At 45.6% G+C, this 14,068-nt stretch overlaps 1 protein-coding gene across 2 annotated transcripts; it reads right to left on the reverse strand.

Annotated features, from left to right (window-relative positions):
• Positions 1-1,367: 1,367 nt before the first annotated feature.
• Positions 1,368-14,006, reverse strand: EIF4A3 (eukaryotic translation initiation factor 4A3). 2 transcript variants are annotated; one of them, XM_082441535.1, is made up of 12 exons: positions 13,762-14,005; positions 11,635-11,707; positions 10,948-11,014; positions 10,208-10,270; positions 9,233-9,365; positions 8,953-9,033; positions 6,842-6,983; positions 6,241-6,379; positions 5,152-5,267; positions 2,003-2,110; positions 1,775-1,902; positions 1,368-1,593 (listed from the first exon to the last, which is right to left on the reverse strand). In XM_082441535.1, the coding sequence occupies exons 1-12, from the start codon at positions 13,928-13,930 to the stop codon at positions 1,577-1,579; spliced, it is 1,236 nt and encodes a 411-aa protein (XP_082297661.1). In that variant the 5' UTR covers positions 13,931-14,005; the 3' UTR covers positions 1,368-1,576. The 2 variants fall into 2 exon arrangements, with proteins under 2 accessions (XP_082297661.1, XP_082297660.1); XM_082441534.1 differs by lacking the exon at positions 1,368-1,593 and having other exon boundaries at positions 1,734-1,902; positions 13,762-14,006.
• Between the last annotated feature and the right edge of the window lie 62 nt (positions 14,007-14,068).

Raw genomic sequence — 14,068 nt, forward strand, 5'->3', positions numbered from 1 at the left:
AGGCCCGTGAGCCACAATTACTGAGCCTGCGCGTCTGGAGCCTGTGCTCCGCAACAAGAGAGGCCGCGACGGTGAGAGGCCCGCGCACCGCCATGAAGAGTGGCCCCCACTCGCCGCAACTAGAGAAAGCCCTGGCACAGAAACGAAGACCCAACACAGCCATAAATAAATAAATAAACAAATAATTAAAAAAAAAAAAAAAAGAAAGAAAACCACTAATCTGCTTTCTGTCCTATGGATTTACCCATTTGGGACATTTCACAGAAACAGAAACTTTCTGGCCTTTTGTGACTGGCTTCTTCCAGTTAGCCTATTTTCAAGGTTCATCCATATTGCAACGTGTCAGCACTTCATTCTTTCCTATTGTCAAATAATATTCATGTGTACTTACCATATCTTTCAGTCGATGGGCACTTGGGTTATTTCCACTTTTCGGCTATTATGAATAATGCTGTGAACATTTCTGTCTAACCTGACACACCAGCCCCTTGTTTCAACACTTAGCCACCATGGGTTACAGCTGAACCCACCTGACCTGTGACACCAGTGGCCCCAAGCACCTGCCCAAGAACCTCTACCCATGTGCGTCAGTGCCAACGTCCCATCGCTTCCCTCCCCGAGCCCCCAGTGATGCGCACTCCTTTCCTGGTGCTGGAGGACACTGGTGAGCTCACCTGTGCAGTCTGCACTCCAGACTACTGCCTATGCAGAAGGACGCCCTCAAAGGGAAGTATTCTAATTGCTCCTACTGCCCAAGAGCCAGGCTGCTTTCCAAAGTCTGTACCTACTGATGCCACCATCACGCCCCCCACACCTTCACCAACACTCAAGAGTTAATGGTTATGAAAACATAACACTTCTGAATCACCCCCAAGGATACACATTTCCGTGGATGTTTGCATTTCTTTGTTACCTTACTTGACAGCCATCTCAATTAGGTTAAGTTTCTCAGGTGTCTTACCTTCTGGCTTGTTTCCTGCTTGCCCCTCCCTGAATCACCGATGGTGCCCTGTGCACAACCCCTCCTCAGCCGTGACTTGTGGGCTCATTAGTCCAGAGGAAGACTGGCTGGTGAATCCTTCCTCCCGGTTATCTGCACAGGGCGCCATCCTGCCCCTCTGCATCTGGGCACACAGACCCAGGCCAACCCAGAGAAAAGTATTTATGGTCTCAACTCCCCCACCTGCCGTCCATAAGAAATGGGATTGGGTACCAATCTGGGTAAGTGTGGAGAGGCCAGGCAGCTTACCACTTCCATTTCACCATCTTAAAGATCAAAAAAGAGTGAAATGACTGCCCAAGATCATACAGACAGCAGGTTACTAGAAAAGCTGGGGGCAAACAAAAATTAGAAATACAAATTAGAGTTTATGGGAAAAGTTTTAAATGTTTAATGAAAAAGACTTAAAGCAATGCATTATTTACATGTGGGTAAGAAAAGGTGGCAGAATCTCCAAAGTTTGTCGTGGGGGGGCTTTGAGAAGGGAGTTCTCATAAAACCCATTAAATAGAAACTGCCCCTAAATATTTCCAAATTGATACAAAATAGGTGAACAGGCTCCAGCAAGCAGATTGTTCAAATCAGATCAGCAACTGAAAGAGAAGATAAACAAGAAGGAATAATACAAAGTGAAAATTTGTAAATTTAACTAAAGGCTCACAAAAGACTTCTCGAGAACAAAAGAAAAAAAAGCGGGAAAAACCTCAAGTGCCCCAAACCAGGAACCAGGAAGCTCTCTCTAAAACAATCACAAATACGGATTTACTGTCTTACCGTTCATGGGCATCTCGTCAATCTGAGTGGAGTAGTACTGCTCAATGTCTCTGAGGATTCGGATATCATCATTCTTCACAAAATTAATGGCCACACCCTTTCGGCCATATCGACCTGATCGCCCAATTCTTCAACAACAAAGCAAAATCACTTCAGTAAACACAGCAAAAAAGGTTTCAGTAAATCCATCAACAAGAGTGAAACCAAAGAAAAGCTTGTGCTGCCTACCTGTGTATGTACAGCTCTCTGTTGTTGGGCAGGTCGTAATTAATGATGAGGGACACCTGGGGCACGTCCAGCCCCCGGGCCCAGACGTCTGTAGAAATGAGCACTCGGCTGCACAAAGAAAAAGGGTCAGACCGGCTACGAACACATCAGGGCCCCTCACACTGGCCCCTCTGCAGGCTGAAGCACAAGGGACAGCACCAGAAAGCCCCATTCAGAAGGCGTGTTTGGTATATTTCATTACTTAGGTCATGTGTGCTGATAAAAAAAAAAAAAAAAAATTGGCTATCCTTTACACTACTACATTTAATTTGTTTAGAGCCAGTCCCATACCAATAATTGGGAAGGACATTTTACTTTTGTCTAGCAAAAACTCAAGTACAGCGGCCTCACTGATTTTGGTGCAGTGTTTACAGTATCTTCAAATTAGAAATGCAACTCACACCTCTCTGTCCTTCACACAGGACAGAATTTGACACACCACAGACCCACACTATCCAATGCTGAGGCCACCAACCCACCAAGCACCGGAGTGGCTGGTCTGAAATGAGATTGTCTTACAGTGTAAAATTCACACTGGATTTGAATACTTAGTACAAAAAAAATGCAAAAAACCTCATTAATATTTTTAATGTTGATTACATGTTGAAGTGATATGATATACTGGGTTAAATGACATATGTTTACTTGAATTATATTTCTATTGGACGTCGCTGGTCTAGAAGCATTCAAAGTCTGAAGGGACAGCAGAACAGGAGAAAATAATCCTGCCAGATAATCACATATAATTGGAGCCCTAGAGGAAGAAGAAAGGATGGAGCCAAAGCACCAACAGAGGGGTAAGGCCAAGAGTCACAGAAGTGCCAAACGGAAGGAATAAGACTGAATCACACATGGACCCATCAGCGTGAAACCACAGAAACAAAACACAAACAAAACAGACCTAAGAAGCAGCCTGCAGAGAAGACACTGTTTTACATAAGCAGCAGCAGGTGACATCCCCACAGGACCAACACAACCAGGAAACACCAAATACAGAGGGCCAACTGCATAGGCTACTTCATATAAGGGATTAGAATGTCTGCAGAGTTTGGTGTCCACAGGACTTCCGGGACCGACTCCGCTTGCATTGCCTCCTTCAACACGTCAGAAGGAGGTGTTTCAAGATGAAGCAGACATTTCCAAAGAAACTAAAACAGACATTTTGTTACCAGCAGACCCAAACTAAATACAGAAAGACATTCTTCAAGCACAAGGAAATGCATCCCTGGGACTTCCCTGATGGTCTAGTGGGTAAGACTGCACTCTCAGTGCAGGGGGCCCAGGTTTGATCCCTGGTCGGGGAACTAGATCCTGCATGCATGCCACAACTAAAGATCCCATGTGCCACAACTAAGACCTGGTGCAGCCAAAATAAATAAACAAATATGTATATATATGTATATATTAAAAAAAAAAAATGCATCCCTGATGGAAGCTCAGAGATAAAGGAAAGACAGAAGAGTAACAAGTATGGTCAATATGCAGCATTCATTATATAAGTTTCATTATATAAAGCAAAAATTTCTTGTTGAGGTTGAAATATATATAAATTAAAACACATGACAACAGTGACAGAAGTCTGGGGGGGTCACTGAAGTCAGGGTTTCAAGTTCTCTGTGCTCTCAGGGGAGATGGTAAAAGTACCAAGCAACCACAGCTGCTGATGACTTTTCAGGGCAACCACTAAATAACATAAAGAAATAAACATTTTCCAAAATAAAAAGTGGGGAAAAGGAATAACAACAACAACAACAAAAAATCCAAACTAAAGAAAGAAAAAAGAACCACAGAAGAGAAATGACAAGTAAGATACACTTATAAGATGGTCAATTTAAAACCAAATATATCAGTATTTACATTAAACGAAACTGGACTAAATGTTCCAGTTAAAAGACAATTATGGGCTTCCCTTGTGGTGTAGTGGTTAAGAATCTGCCTGCCAATGCAGGGGACACAAGTTCGAGCTCTGGTCCAGGAAGATCCCACATGCCGCGGAGCAACTAAGCCTGTGTACCACAACTACTGAGCCTGCGCTCTAGAGCCCGTGCACCACAACTACTGAGCCTGTGCTCTAGAGCCCGTGCTCTAGAGCCCATGAGCCACAACTACTGAGCCCACGTGCCACAACTCCTGAAGCCCACATGCCTCGAGCCCGTACTCTGCAACAAGAGGAGACACCACAATGAGAAGCCCGTGCACCGCAACAAAGAGTAGCCCCCGCTCACCGCAACTAGAGAAAGCCCCTGCGCAGCAATGAAGACCCAACACAGCCAAAAATAAATAAAATAAATTTTAAAAAAAAGACAGCAATTATCATTAAATTAAAAGAAAAGGAAAAATAAAACCCAACTATATGCTGGTTGCATGAAATCCATCTAAAGCTTAAGTCTACAAACCAGACGTGAAGGAAGAAGGGTGGTACTAAGGAGACACCAAACATTCAGAGCCGGTGCGGCTGGTCAGACAGAGCAGGATTCAGGACAAAAGCCCTAGTAGAGAAAGGCAGACACTTCCACAGCAAAAGCTAAATCCTCCAGAAATCTAGTAATTCTGAACTTGTACACTCAGGTCTCTGGACACATAACGCAAGAATGGACAGAACCCCGAAGAGGAAAACCAGCACTCTCAACACTGATGAAACAAGACTTAAGGGCAAAAGGGTAAGGATGCAGGTTTCAGAAATACAGCTAGCAACTGAAATCCAACACCACACAGCACCCATCTTGTCCACGCACAGAGAACATCTGTAAAACGACCCCGTGCTGGGCCACAAAGCAAGTCTGAATACACACTGAGGGGATGAAATCACACAAAGCGGGTTCTCTGGCCACAGTGGGATTAAGCTAAAACCAATACAAAAAGATAAATAGAAAATCTCCATTTATTTGGAAACAGAAAAATACTCTTCTAAATAAGGCAACCGACCTACATAGTTAAGGCTAGTTCTCATCTCAGCCTAACCTATCACACCAGCAGTGGCTGCCCTGCTCACCAGCAAGTTGGTGACCTGCCCGAGCTCAGCTGTTGGGGGGAAAACTCGGGTAACACCCCGTAAATGCTGGCCCACAGCACCAGCACCAGGACCACAGCAGAGAGCTCAGCCAACCCACCTGGCGCCTGACCGGAACTCCTTCATGATGGACTCGCGCTCCTTCTGGGGCATGTCCCCGTGCATGGATGACACGGTGAAGTTGGCTTCCCTCATCTTCTCCGTCAGCCAGTCAACCTACAGATGGAATCAATAGATGCTGCCATAAGCTCACAAACCAGAGACTGTATACAGGATTTCACGTCAATTCCCTGCAGAATCAATTCGAATATTCATAAATAAGTGCTCTTAAAACTCAGGCTAGGGACTTCTCTAGTGGCGCAGTGGTTAAGAACCCGCCTGCCAATGCGGGGGACATGGGTTCGAGCCCTGGTCTGGGAAGATCCCACGTCACGGAGCAACTAAGCCCGTGTGCCACAACTACTGAGCCTGCGCTCTAGAGCCTGCGAGCCACAACTCCTGAGCCTGTGTGCTGCAACTACCGAAGTCCGTGCGCTTAGAGCCCTTGCTCTGTAACAAGAGAAGCCACCACAATGAGAAGCCTGCGCACCACAACGAAGAGTAGCCCCCGCTCGCCACAACTAGAGAAAGTCCACGCACAACAACGAAGACCCAACACAGCCAAAAATATATATATATATATAAACAAAACTCAGGCTAATCCTCACTGGCTGTGTAGAAAACTTAATTTTGCCCAGCAAATATTGGGGCAAAAATTCTCTTAAAAGACAATATGTCACTGTTCTCATTTGAAATTTAAGTTTGAATCGTTTTTGGAATGTGGTCCAAATCTTCTTCCTATTCCAAGGAGAGCTGCCAGGGTTCTCAGCTCTGCCGGCACATCAGCATCACCTGGGAGCTCAAAGAACATGTGTCCGGGCCCCACCTGAACCAATGACCCGGAGCCTTCAGTCAAGGGACCAGATCAACACCCTGCACACGTTCCCTGGATACACCCGCTTGTCCGCTCATCGTCCAGGGTGACTTTGAGCTAAAGGGCAGAGCCCAGTGGCTGCCCGAGGAGACCATGTACCCAGAGCCTAAAGCATGTAATTCTGGTCCTCAACAGAAAATACCTGACCTAAGTTCTATGAAAACCGATCTTTGGTTTTCGCCACAAGGACATTAAAGAGCCAGGATGGCCACGCACCTTCCTCTTGGTGTTACAGAAGATAACAGCCTGAGTGATGGTCAGTGTGTCATAGAGGTCACACAGCGTGTCGAACTTCCACTCTTCTCTCTCCACAGCCACAAAGAACTGCTTGATGCCTTCTAGAGTCAGTTCATCACTGGAGGACAAACACAGTCCTGTCAACTCATCCTTCCAACCAAAACTTGAGGACGTGCGCAGGCCAGGCGCTGTTCCAGGCACAGGCCCGACCCCCAGCGGCCCAGGAGTCTGGGCATTAAACTCCCACCCCTCCCGCCAGCCACATCCTCCTAGGAGTCGCCACTTCCACCGCAGGGGCCCAAGCCCTGGATCAGTATGAACCTTTAACCACACCTTATATATGGTTCTAAACAAAATGTTTGGCTGTTCAATAGTATACACATTTTACTGCCAATGGTAAATAATTCCACTGATAAGTAAATACTATCAGCAAATTTTTAAATTTGGAATTACTGGATCAAAGGAGACTATATAAAAGCTGGCTTTTCAAAAGAGAAAATTAAAAAGAACTTTCATGTTTTAAAACCCAAATACAACTATGCTGTGTTTTAGTCCCACCTGAGAAGTAGGGCATCCTCACCGTTTCACCAAAATGCGGATAGGGTCGGTCATGAACTTGTTGGTCATCTCCAGGATCTCATGGGGCAGTGTGGCACTGATGAGCACCACCTGAGTGGCCGGGGGCAAGTACCTGTACACATCGTAGATCTGTTCTTTGAAACCTGGGATGAGGAATGAGACACACGGGGAATTTTTAAGGCTGCACACTTTGAAACAGAAGTTGCACATCAACTGTTCACATTTAACTGGATGCAGCACTGTGACTGTAAGGTGCAAGATTTCACAAGGAATCTTCTTACAAAGCTGGACCAAATTCTTGCATCCCCTCTCCTCTCCCTGGTGTACTCTAGGGATCAGAGCCCCACCCAAGAGTCCTGGATGCCAACAGGTAAAAGCAACAGAAACCTGAGCCCTGAGCCCACAGCCTCAGACCCCTGCAGGTAGCTTCACATCTCAGTTCCAGCTGCTGCTGCCCTGTGAGGGTATGCATCCACTGTGGCCAGATCTGCCACATTTTAAATAAACCCAGAGATCTAGATTTTCACCAAAAAAATCTCCACTTAAAAAAAAATCTCCCACAGATACTGACCCATGTTGTACACCTGAAAATGTTACATGTCAATTATACCTTAATTTAAAAGCCTCCCGATTAAATAATTCAACTAGTTTACATTATTTCATATGGTACAGGCTGAATAAAACCCGCTGGCAAGGGCTTCCCTGGTGGCGCAGTGGTTGAGAATCTGCCTGCTAATGCAGGGGACACGGGTTCGAGCCCTGGTTTGGGAAGATCCCACATGCCGCAGAGCAACTAGGCCCATGAGCCACAACTACTGAGCCTGCGCGTCTGGAGCCTGTGCTGCGCAACAAAAGAGGCCGCGATAGTGAGAGGCCCGTGCACCGCGATGAAGAGTGGCCCCCGCTTGCCACAACTAGAGAAAGCCCTCGCACAGAAACGAAGACCCAACACAGCCAAAAATAAATAAATTAATTTAAAAAAAAAAAAAAAAACCCCGCTGGCAAGCAGGACCTGGCCCCCGGGTCACCACACCACCACACCTGCAGGACGGGTTAGGAGGCTGGTGTGTGAGAAGGGGACAGGTGGCTGCGAGGTTCTGACTGCAGAGATCAGGGGGCCAGAAGCTACATTGCCGACACATTCCCAGCTGACATAGATGCCACTGGTTCTGGAGACCTCACTTTGTAGTAACTGTACCTTTAACTTAGCTGAAGAGCAGGGCCTCCAGGTAAGGGGCCCAAGACAGAGGTGGGGTGGAGGGCTGCTCCAAGGGGTGGCATCAGCCTCTAGGTTCCTGAGAGAACTGCTCAAGAACCAGGGAACAGGAAAACGCTTGGGAAGAACCCCATGAGTTACTGGTGACTCCTGAGAAGCAAAATATTCCCTTCACACCAGGCGACCCCTATGTCTAAGGGGACGACCCACCCGACCCCCTGGTATGGAAGTTAAGACTGGAGAGGGGGTGTGCAGGGAGGGGAGGCGTGAAGACACCGTGAGGTACTGCCCGCAGCTGTTACTGAACCAAGGTGACAGCTGTCATTATGCATTTCCTAGTTGCTGTGCTAAGAGCACAACTGCTATGACTTACGGGTCCTCACATATTTGTCCTCATACGTTTTGGTAGAAATACATGAAATACAACCCAATTCTAGAAATTTATCTTGAAAAATAACCGATAAAAGAGTAAAACCAACCTGGACAACCAATAAAAAACAACTAGTGAAATAAATTATGGAACATCCAAACCACAAAATACCCTACTGCCATGAAACAAGATTTATTCAGCTGTCTGTTCCACCCCTTCACCACCACCAAGCATCTCTGCACCACATCCCAGCTCCATGCCTCAGCCATCTGTGCTCACCCACCACACAACGAGCAGTACCCCACCAGTTTGGCTGAAATGCTGTTGTTCTGGTTGTCATCAGTCTTACAAACCACTACCATAAAAAAACCAGAGTTTTATGTTCCTAAGTGCACCCAGGGCATAACTGTTTTCCACAAAGAATATACTACTTACACTGAGTTCATTAGCTCCACATTTCAATTTTACGCTGTGAAAATTTAAGAATTTTACATCAACAGAAAATGAATTCTTTTGTTACTCATACCTTTATTCAACATTTCATCAGCCTCATCCAAAACCAACATCTTGATAGCACGTGTCCTCAAACTTCTGCGACGAATCATATCTATAAAATCAGATTTCGAAATAAGCAGACCTCAGGCTATAAGTAAAGAGCCAGCCATTTCAACCAGTTTTCACAGCATTTCAGGGACCTTCCCTCCACTTCTTACAAGTTACTCAAATGCAAAAATCCACCATGTAGCATATCAAATTGAAAATGGTCCTCTATTGTTTAAGCACTTTTTATAGACAAAAGCAATTACCAAAGACACGCCCAGGTGTGCCAGCGACAACATGCTGTCCATAATCCAGTTTCCTGATGTCCTCCCCCACGTTGGTGCCCCCAATGCAGGCATGGCACTGGACGTTCATGTAGTCACCCAAAGCAAGCAGGCCCTGAATTAAAACACAGATTCATGTTCAAGGTCTGCCCCAAGACCGCTATGAAGTCTGAAACATCTGAGTTCCCCCAAAATGAAGATTGTTTCTGTTCTAGTTTAAGATGACCACCTGGTATTGTTTATGCCATTATTTCTATCATAAAACTACAGAGAGCCCAAGTCTCCTCCTTCCACTCTTTTCTGCGCCAGAATGAAGTCAGTTTTACTGTTTTCTCATTATAAAAACAGTATGTATTAACTACAGAAAAATAAGAAAATATATAAAATTAATAATCCTATCCACCCACAAATGCTATTAACATCTTAATAGATACACTTCCAAAATGTTTATACTATGAAAACAAAATAGTTACAATTATTTTTTACAATTATTTTTAATTTTTTTGAAAGAAAAGTACAATCCTAAGATTGCAAAAAACTATTGGAATCACACAAGCTACACTAAAAATGACTTCATACAAACCAGCAACTCATATATGTTATTTATCACAAAATGTTAGGAATCAGGGAAAAAAAACCTGACAGAACAGAAAAACTGGATTAGATTAAGTCAATCAGTTGGCTTGAACAGCGTGGGGGTTAGGGAGGGAGGTTAGGTATGCCGGCCTACCTACCGACTGCATACACCCCTCAACCCCAGCCTAGTCAGATATCCACACAGACTTTACAATCAGCCCTCCCTAACCTTGGATCCAACCAACTTCACATCATGTAGTGTTGTAGTACATATTCATTTTTTTAAAACCTGCAAATAAATGGATCCATGCAGTTCAAACCTGTGTTGTTTAGGGTCAACTGTACCTGCAAATACGACAGTGCCATCTTTAACTGTCTTACCTTCTGGATCTGTACAGCTAACTCTCTCGTTGGAGCCAAGATCAAAGCTTGGGTTTCACGAACCTGGTAAAGTAATTTGTCAGAAAATAGAGAATCTCAGTATCTTCAAGGTAGACTGCACTAATTCAGACTCAGATCTATTTTGAATATTATCTCAAGTTAACCACACATCTGATTTCAGGTAAGAGAACCTGAATGTTACTAAATTGCATATCCAGTGATAATAGGTATACTGGTCAGGATTCTTGTTTACAGACAAGAATTTCCACTAGTTAAAAAAATCTCCCAGTTTACAGACACAGAAAACAAACTTATGGTTACCAAAGGGGAAAGGGTGGAGGGAGGCATAAATTAGGAGTCTGCGATTAAAATATACACACTACTATGTAAAAAGAGAGATAACCAAAAAGGACCTACTGTATAGCACAGAGAACTATATATATATATATATATACACACACACACATATATATCTGAATCACTTTGCTATACACCTGAAACTAACACAGCATTGTAAATCAGCTAAATTTCGATAAAAATTTTTAAAAAGACTATCACTTTAAATAAAAAGGAATTTATGACAGAATATTAGCTCAGATATTAGTGTGCACTTAAGATTCTCTTTAAAAATGTGTTTAATCAGTACAACTAGATATATTTAAGAACTGTACTTCTTGAACACTGTAGTTACAGAAGGTAAAGGAAGTATTTCCTAGGATTAAAGAGAAGTTTAAGATTACCTGAATATCCAAACACTGGAGGACAGAAATACTGAAGGTGGCTGTTTTGCCTGTACCAGACTGAGATCTAGTAAAGAAAACAAAGATAAATGGGATTCAGAGTGATGGGCTACATGCCACTGCTCCCATTCATGTAACCTCCGCCCCAGCAGTGCTCTGAGGAGATGAGCTGCAGAAGCACTGGGCAGCTTCTTCCAAGTCGATTCCCCCCCACCCCGACCAATATCTTAACTGCAAGGTGGTGGGACTCAGGCATAACGTCACAACTTTTAAATCACTGGTGATAAGAACAGTAAATGTGGCCTTTGCATCAGGGGGTGATAGAGCTGCAGAATCTATAGAATGGGTGTTATAGGCGGCAAAAAAAAGATTCCCCTTTATATAATTCTTTTCTACGATTTCAGACTCTTTTTTTTTGTAAATGAGTGTTTAAAAATTAGGCAAATAGGGAATAATGCTATTAAAAGAGTATTATATACAATTCTATATGCCAAATAATAGGTTAAGTAAAGCTGGCTTAAAAAAAAAAAGAAAGTTTTCTAGAGTGGAGGATGCAAAACTAAAAACAAACAGCCCATAGCTAAAGTCAAGGCAAGAGTTGGTAACGGCATCTGAACGAAGAAGCACTGAACTACACACTGCTGTGCTAACTAGCACCTGACTCCCCCTCTGCATGAGCAGACTTACTGTGCAATGACATCTCTCCCTTTAATTATCTGCTTAATAGCTCGCTGCTGGATTGCTGATGGTTTTTCAAATCCTGTAAATTAAAACAGAAGAAATGAGTTCTAACCACTAGGACAGCATACTTGCAACCATACACTGGAGCTCCTTGTGCCGAGGATGTTATCTTTTTAAAATCCCCCACCCCCTCCTAACCCAATGTCCAACATACTGAGCTCTCAAGAAACAGCTGCTGAATGAAGTAGGCTGAAGTGGATTTTTATACTAACATACCACCTTATTTATACAGACACAATCTCTAAGGAACACTCTTGCAAAATATAGACACCCCAGTTAAGTTAAAAAAATGTTGGTGGTTACTCCTGGGGAATGGGGTGAGGGAGGCTCATATTTTACTCCAATTACTTGTGTATTGTTTGACTATATTACAATAACCTGCACTAATGGGGGTTTTTTGGTATTACTTTTTAAGTCAAAAAAAAGGAATATAAACCCATCAGTGCTGTAGTCACCACTCCCCACCAGCAGTAAGTCTGCAGGTTGTTTGTTATCACCTACAACCCCATTTCATCTACTCCTCCTGCCTTGATGCAGCTACATGAACTACACCACCACCCCTCTACTGTCCAAGTAAACAAACAAAACTTTACATACAAATAATGTACTTTAATTAATTTTTGGTAGTCTTTTAAAATGTAGTACAATTTCCCATCTAACACAAAAGCAAATATAACAGATGATTTAAACCCCTCAGGATGACTCAGCAAGTAGATGGGAAACTAAAAACAGTGTTTTAGGGCAGGGACGTCCCGGGTGCCAAGAGGCAGGCAGGGCTGTCGGCCACACTACGAGGGCCAGCTGTAATGGTTCTTCACCTCCCATTCCCTCCGCACCTTCTCTGTGCTAGACTGTCATGACATCAAGGACTGTTGGATAAAAACGATGTCCATCCCAGTCCCAGGCATTAAGCACAGATGCTGATCACGACCGTCTACATCCTCAGCCCGACCTCTTCCCAACTGCCTCCTTGACATCGCCTCCTGGATGGTTTACAAGTCCCTCAAGCTCTCCTCATTCAAGAAGAGCTCCCTCAAGTGCTCCCCGCCTGAGGAGAGGGCATCATCACCTGCCCAGTTAACTCACACATCCAGGACTTTCGTCTCCTGCTCACATTCAACCCATCAGCAAACCCTGTTAGTACTCCATCTCCACCACAATACCATCATCACTCCCCTGGACTGGAGCAAAAGCCTCCTAACATCTCCTTGCTTCCTCTCCTGCCTCACCTCCCCCCATATCCAGACACTCAGGACCACCTCTGTGACTGTAAATCTGATCCCATCATTTCCCTGCTTAAAACCCTCCAATGGCCTCCCACTGCACTTAGAAATAAAATTCAAACTCTATCACTTCGCACCACGCTTTTCAAGATCTGTGCCCCCCCCCCACCCAAAACTCGCCCCTAGGCTCCCAGGACAGGGAGATTCTTTCTGTTCCTGGAATGCATAAGGCTCCCGGCTGCAGGGCCCTGGCACCAGCTGCCCAGTTCTACCATAATCTTCTCATAACGGGTTCCTTAGTCCAGATCTCAGCTCAAATGCCAGCCCCTCCTGGGAGCCCCCTTACCTATGTGCTCTACTAGTTTAACTCTCGCCTCCCACCAATCACTCTTGATTCCGTTATCCCGCTTTATTTTCTTCGTAGCCATTACTACTAACTATATAATCCTTCTCCCAAACATAACAAGCTCTCTAAGGCCTGCCTGGTTCACTACTAAGCCGCTAGTGCCTAGAGCCGCGCACGTTCCTAGCACCTGGCAGGTGCAAGACAATCATCCGCTGAATGAGTGACTCCGGGGTGCAAGGAGGACCCTGCAGACCTCGCTGGACCCTGCAGCCCTCGCGGGACCCAGCACGGAGCCCCGCCGGGAGAACAACACTCGAACCGGCCGACACAGACGGGGGTGGGGACACGTGCTGGGGGCGGGGGTCGCCCTTCAGGGCCCCCGGGCTCGGCCTCAGCCCCGACCCCCAGCCCCGGGGCGGCCGCACTCCCAGTCTCGGGAACCACCCCCGGCCGGGCCCCCCCCCTCCCCGCGGGCGCCCCAGCCCGCGGCCCGAGCTCACCGACCGTAGGCGTAGATGCCGCGCAGCAGGTCCTCCCGCAGGCCCATGGTGTCGAACGTGGGGGTCACGTCCACCTCCTCACTGGTCTCGAATTCCACTTTGGTCATGTCTTCCTCTTTGAGCAGCCGCTTCCGCGCCGAGCCCGAGGTCGCCATTGTGGCCGTAGCCGCCATAATCCCGAGCAGGCTGAGACCCAAGCCCGCGCCTCAGAGGAAAGCGGAAGCAGGGCCCCGCGCCGCCGCTGCCCGGAACTGACGACATAGCACGCGCGTGCGTGCGTGCGTACGAGCGTGCGTCGGGGCCAAGCCTCG

The sequence above is a fragment of the Balaenoptera physalus genome (assembly GCF_965194825.1).
Source record: "Balaenoptera physalus genome assembly, chromosome: 20".
Lineage (NCBI taxonomy): Eukaryota > Metazoa > Chordata > Mammalia > Artiodactyla > Balaenopteridae > Balaenoptera > Balaenoptera physalus.

Coding starts and splice junctions, on each gene's coding strand:
- EIF4A3 (XM_082441534.1), bottom strand. CDS start 13,930: ATGGCGGCTACGGCCACAATGGCGACCTCGGGCTCGGCGCGGAAGCGG. Junction 6,380..6,841: donor ATCCGCATTTTGGTGAAACG/GTGAGGATGCCC, acceptor TTTGTCCTCCAG/TGATGAACTGACTCTAGAAG. Junction 1,903..2,002: donor AGAGAGCTGTACATACACAG/GTAGGCAGCACA, acceptor TTGTTGTTGAAG/AATTGGGCGATCAGGTCGAT.